Here is a 6,412-nt window from a genome sequence, read left to right as displayed (position 1 = left end):
GGAAACTAAGCCGTCACAAAATTTCATTTGTGTCCTTTAATTTTTTTTTTTTTTACAAAAATCATTACTAGCTATTAGCTTCTCTCATAAATAATAAAATGAAATTAGATGACATCTATTCATCTAACTTCTTCTATCTTAATTTTTTAGTTTCGCTCCTAAGTTCTTGCAATTTTTTTTTTTTTTTTGAAAAAGTCCAAACGATTTTGATAGAAATTGGTAGGTCAGATAAAAATTTGAACTCAACTATAACCAATTGTATTTAGAATTTTAGATTATTTTTGATAGAAATTTTCTAGTTTGTTGACCGAAGCCCAATGATCTTTCTATGCTCTTAATTAATTTGTTCATAGTTTATTCTAGTCCTTGAACCAATTTTGAGCATGCTATTTAAAGACAAAGCGTATAACTCTAGTGCTTCTTGTTGTTTATTAATTTAATTAATTAGCAAATTAAATGTGTTTCGGATTACTGAAAATGAGCTTGCGGACCTCATTTTAATGCTAATTTGTATATTTGTTGTTATTATTTTATATTCCATGGGCTTGAATTGATTACTTATTTTGACATGGATTTGAATTTATGAGCCAAATGGCAACTGTTTCGGATTATGACGATTAAACCATTTGCCATGAATTACAAATCTATGTCAGTATGGAGTCCGGATCCCCTAAAGTAACCCAATTTTTGGGTTTTGGATCGAGACCGTCCGATTTGAATCCGTCGCTCGAGATAACATCGGGATTCGGATTCATTACTCGATATGTGTGCGCTTCACTTCGGATGGATTATCACAAATTTGAATCAGACGGTCTAAATATAAACCCCAACTTTTGGGTTACTTCACTGGATCCGAACTCTGTCAGTATGTCCGTCTTGGATATGTGTCAAGTGCTTTTAAATTAAATCTTAAATTTATTATAAAGTGAATTACAAGCATACAACGTACCATTAATTAAAAAGGAAGTCATTCTCTATTTTCAAAATTCTCTCTAATAATTCTGCCTTCCAAATTGGAAAATAAATCATTGAATTAATTAATTTTCCTAATTAACTTCCCCCCAATCCAAAATTTAATTAATCAAATCATTAGCTATTTTTTTTCGATGCTTTGCGAGAGGACCAAATCAAATCAAGAATTTTATTTAACTCAAAAAGAAACCAAAAACAAAGTAAGGCCTCTTTAACCAATAATCTGTCAACTTTCAACCTTAACCTTGACCTGACACATGCTATATAATTTGAAAGAAAGAGTTTAAGCTAAAATATAAATGCCTAAAGCTACTACTCTAAAGTGCTTCCAGTGCTCCAATTAGGAAAGTTAAAAAAAAAAATAGTGCTTCCAAAAACAGTAATAATCATGAATGGAGAATTTATCCGGTACTCTAATTAGCAAATACTGAAATAAAAAAAATATGTCAGTAAGTAACAATTTTAATGGCCAACTTGAAATATAACTCATCTTTAGAGTTTAAGTCTGATCGAGAGGTGCTTACTGGGAAGTGGCGTTTTTAATAATTGAATTTCAGCCCCCTAGTAATATTTATAGGTCCACGGCCTGTATTTTGCTCAAACTTAATGGTCTCGCCAGCCGCAAGAACTGTATTCAAACAAATTAGTTAGTCTCTTCAATTTTCAAGCAAATTAAGAAGTTGAGAAAGGGCATTACCCAATATGGTATAAAACTTTTTTGCAGCCAATCTTCTAGGTATGTCCTCCTTTAATAGCTCCTCATCTTCAGCTAACTTCACTACCTCATTAAATATTATACTATCAACTTCATTAGTCTCCAAGTACCTGTATACAAGTAGCAATCACCTTAATATAAATATTTTTGAGAGAAGTGAGAACCAGCTATAAAATTTCATTTAACTTGCAATTCTATTGCTTCACGAATCGAGGTCGCCTTCTCAAAGAGTTATGTTGAGGTTGTGAATACTTTCCTCTAATATCCAATTTCATATGGATAATTGATTTCCTCTAATATCTAATTGATAAATATTATATGAGGTCCTTAACCTCACAAGCAATTTATTATTAAAATTAATTTAGAATAAAATGCATTTTAAAATGACATGTGATTCATTTTAAAAAATAATTTGGAAAGAAATGTAAAGTTACAGAGAATTCATTTTTTTCTCTATTGATATTTATAATAAGCTAGTTACTTAGAAGACACGAAAAGCATGCAAAGAAATAAAAAATGTGTGAAGACACGAAAAGCATGCAAAGCAATAAAAAAATGTGTGGAGAAAATAAGTTAGTTATGCTATATGTACACGCATGTGTGGAGAAAATAACTTAAAATATCTTTGAAACAGTAAATTTTAGTGGACTTTACATTATTCTCTGGGTTAGCGCTGTATTCGCTAACCCGTCCAAAATATAAACTAGCACTAATTCCAAAACAGCGCCAAGCGCATCAAATGTACAGCAGTGTTTCATTGAATTCATTTCCAAAATATATCACACTAGCTGGCAGCTGCGTCTCTGTCCCATGACATGTGACAGTCTTAACAAATTAGGCTCTTTTGTTGCTAAAATGGCCCAGGTCGACGGAATGGAGGCCCATAAAAGACCACCTGGCTCTATGGTGTACCAACTGTTTCATTATTTTTCCAATGTTCAGTCTATCAAAAATATTTAGTACTATCTGGATTGATATTAGTAATGATAAACACTGCACGATAATATTCCAAACAAAAAACACACATTTTCTTTTCCTTTTTTTTTCTTTCTTCGGTTGCGTCTTCATTTGCGACCCCTCTTTCAAACAGTCAAATGTGAAACTTACAAAAAGCAAAAAATGAATTATAAGCTAACTGTAGAAAAACCAAAAATTAAGTTAATAGCAACATTCATGCAAAGGCTATAAACGCTCACATGAGTTAATCCATTACTAATAGTATCAAATAGTTGTAGAACTAAAGGTGGAAAAATTATACAACAAAAGGCGGGAATATCATATCATATGGAGGGAGTTACTTCTCAGAGAAGGCTCCTTCGAGCCAACTTACAATCAAATAAAATCAAAAGGTCTCAAACACAAAAGATGGTAATGTTACACCTCTTTTCTTAATTTCTCTTCACCACTTCCCACCACCTCACTTAATCACCTGAAAAAAAATAAAAAATAAAAAATAAAACCACCATTCACTATGAATACTGACACTTTTTCTTTATTCAATTTTCATTATTCATGAACAGTACCAGTACAAAAGATCATATAGTCCAGTACCAGTACAAAATAACCTGCTTCATTGGTATTTTACAAGTCCAGTAATTTTTAGTTTTTACTGATTTTGAACCGAGGTGCAGCATACTATTGTCATATAAAATAATGAAATGCAACTAACCACATGATATGATAAGAGGCAATAAGGCATGCGTGCCTTAGTGAATCTGACTGGAATCAAAGAAGGCTGCAGTTTCATAAGGAGCTGCTGGCTTGAGCAGCTGGAACTCTTGAAACTGGAGACCTCCAGTGGCGACAGCACCATTATGAAGAGAAAAGGGGAAGTGCAGAGGGTGAGTGTCATTGAACCAGAAAGCAGAGTTGTTGGGAAGTGAGGTGGCAGCAAGAGTGACAGTTTGATTGGAGTTGGAAGGGGTATTATGGTCAGAAAAGTTGAGTTCAGGGGAGCCCGTGGGCCAGGCTGGTTGTGGTGGTGGTGGGCTGGTAGTTGCGGTAGGTGATGACAGAAGAGAGAGAGCACGCCGTAGATCCGGTGCTCCATCCAAGTTTGAAGCAGCTGTTGCCGTTGCTTCCGCACCTTATAAATTGTTAGATAGATAAAAGAGAATCATGCACTGAACTCAAATAATAATAAAGCTATTAAGAAAACCAATATATATAGAGAGAGAGGGAGAGAGGGAGAGAGGGAGAGTCCGGCTAACGCACTTCCTCTAAAACTCCAACAATATGCTTCCGACCTCCAAAACCGATCGAATCGGCTTCAAACAACAAATGCAAGTCAAGCAGTCAAAAGAAATGTAAATTTTCAAATTTATTTATTATCAAGTCAAGCGATCAAAAGAACTGAAGGATTTTGATAAAATAGTGCATTAAAATGCATACAAAATCCTTAATATTTGGTCTCCAACGTATAAGCCCCTTTGTGCATTGGATCATAAACCATTGGATTCTAAGTTCAAACAGTCAATATGAACCTTTTAGTATGATCTCCATATTAAAATGTGCTTGGAGACCAAATTTTTACATTTTTTACATTTTTTTACTATTTTCAAAGAATTTTTACAAATCACTGTTTTTCATTATATACCTTGATTGAGAACTTGGACAGTGGTGGCCTTGATTGGCAAGAGCCCGTCTACATCATGGCCGAGAGTGGAGTAAGGATTTAGATTAGTGTTATGGTCACTTCCGTTTTGACTTCCTAGATGAAGCATCTGGCCATCTACTAAACCTTTACCATTTGCCGGTTTCATCCAAACTTCTTTCCCATTTGAGTTTGAGAACTTCAAATCTGATGATGATAAGCCTTCCCATGAAGAATTTGTCGCCGGCCTCATCAGACCAAACGGCGCCTTGTTCCACATGAAACTAATCTGCCTTCTCTCATCTGCATCATCATTTTTCATCTCCCAAATTTCATCATTTACATTTCAGATTTGTTTTGTTTTCTTAAAATAATTTAGATTGCATCTGATGATTCCTTATCTTAGTTTTTACAATTTACTATTGTAACAGTAATATGTTCTGTTTTAACTTCTAACAGTAAAAGTAGACATCCAAAATTAGTATCTTAATTTTCTACCGTTTTGGGAGATTTGGTACTACGAACGAACAAAACAAAACCCCAACTATTGTATTGTTGTCACTGGAGGTTTAATTGCAATTCTTCAATACAACAAACCTTAAATGGAAACCCTTACATAAAAGGGTAAAGAAGAGAAGAGAAGAGATTGAAGTACCATAAAAGGGGGAAGAAAGGCGTGTGGAACCAAAGGAGAAAGTATCGGGCTGTGGCTTGCGGCGTCGAGCATTGTGATCAGATAGACGGCGGCGACAGCTGCGCTTCTTCTGGTCAAACTCAGTCAATGGATGGAACCTTCAATTAATTGAGAACTTATCAATAAATGCTATTCAATCAATTCCTTTTTGCCAAGCATCAAAATTTAAGAAGATTTAAGATTTATGCTTCTTCTGGTCAAAACTCTTCACAAAGGAAACTAAGAATTGAATCAATTCACAAAGTAAGAATAGGAATTGAGATGAAATGATACCGGCTACACTGTTGACAGAAACGCCTCTCCTGACCAGAGACAATAACTCTGGGGCACTTGGAATGCTTCTCACAAACACGATGCTTTCTATGATAATCCTTTGCTGAGCTCAGATCCATGCCACATCCTTCAACCTGACAAAGACACTTAGTGCTCTGCACTTGGATTGCTCCTTCTTTCGCCTTTTTCTCACCTCTCTCTTTCTTTTCCCCTTCAAAATAAGTTCGTTTCCCCAAACCTAATCCTAACTGTGGCTGTACTGGTTGTGAATCTACAACTGTCGATCCGTTGGTATTAGTTTCAACCGAGGTTGGGGGTTCATCGGAGACATCCTCTCCAGTACTGGAGAGGATAGGTGGAGATGGAGGTTGGTTGTCCCAGTCCCAGAGCGCTACTGGCTTAGCGATCCACTCCATTGATGATGGTGATGCATAAAGGAAGGTGAGAGGAGATCTAACCCTAGCAGCTAGGGTTTGCTTTGCTTTGCTTTGGTTTGGTTTATTTTTCTCTCTACACACTACTTCCACTGTTCTTCTCTCTCTTTGACTGGTTCGGTTCTCTTCCCTGTGTTGGATTTATGGGGGCAATAATTTGAGTGGGGGCATAAGCAATTGGAATTGTATGTATGTATCAATTGGAGATATCAATCATAAATCATAAACAATCAAACACTTCTCTTATATTATATTCTGGAATTGGGATGTAACTTTTGAAAAAGAAATAATTTAGTTTGATTGATGGAGATGGAAAGGCAGAAAGATGGGAATTCAGATGGAAAGATGGAAAGATGATGATGTGACATTTTATATTGTAATCTTCTTTCTTGGATTTGGATTCATTGTGCGCTCTCTTCCTCGAATTCGTATTCTCTGCATTAACTCAAAAGAGAATCTTTTAGGTTAATGAAACCCGACCGTTCGATCTGTTTTAAGATTCGTGCAAATTACATCTGCACTAATTTCAAAGGATCCCTATTAAAATCAGACGGTTGAGATTAATTAATTCAAAAGATTACCTTTTGAGTTAATGCAGAGGATACGACCGCGCTTGCTCGCTAGCGAACATTTGATTTCACACAGAGAAGCAATCAAGTGCTTTTTCAGTTATCTATGTATATTTATTTCGTGTTGCACGTCACTGTGTACATTATATGAACTGGTGCAAG

General features: G+C 35.4%; 1 protein-coding gene across 1 annotated transcript; it reads right to left on the bottom strand.

Annotated features, from left to right (window-relative positions):
* Positions 1-2,856: 2,856 nt before the first annotated feature.
* Positions 2,857-5,797, bottom strand: LOC144557256 (squamosa promoter-binding-like protein 11). The gene is made up of 5 exons (XM_078305803.1): positions 5,248-5,797; positions 4,936-5,072; positions 4,284-4,583; positions 3,357-3,773; positions 2,857-3,116 (listed from the first exon to the last, which is right to left on the bottom strand). The coding sequence occupies exons 1-4, from the start codon at positions 5,661-5,663 to the stop codon at positions 3,394-3,396; spliced, it is 1,233 nt and encodes a 410-aa protein (XP_078161929.1). The 5' UTR covers positions 5,664-5,797; the 3' UTR covers positions 2,857-3,116; positions 3,357-3,393.
* Positions 5,798-6,412: the final 615 nt, after the last annotated feature.

This window comes from Carex rostrata, chromosome 7, assembly GCF_964058835.1.
Source record: "Carex rostrata chromosome 7, lpCarRost1.2, whole genome shotgun sequence".
Taxonomy (NCBI): domain Eukaryota; kingdom Viridiplantae; phylum Streptophyta; class Magnoliopsida; order Poales; family Cyperaceae; genus Carex; species Carex rostrata.
The sequence above is the reverse complement of the archived record's forward strand: the minus strand, read 5'-3'. Positions and strand labels throughout refer to the sequence as shown.

Excerpts from the sequence above, each read along its gene's own strand:
- LOC144557256 (XM_078305803.1), bottom strand. The coding sequence starts at position 5,663 with ATGGAGTGGATCGCTAAGCCAGTAGCGCTCTGGGACTGGGACAACCAA. Across the intron at positions 5,073-5,247 it reads TTCTGTCAACAGTGTAGCCG|GTTCCATCCATTGACTGAGT; the intron begins GTATCATTTCAT and ends AATTAATTGAAG. Across the intron at positions 3,774-4,283 it reads TGTCCAAGTTCTCAATCAAG|GTGCGGAAGCAACGGCAACA; the intron begins GTATATAATGAA and ends ACAATTTATAAG.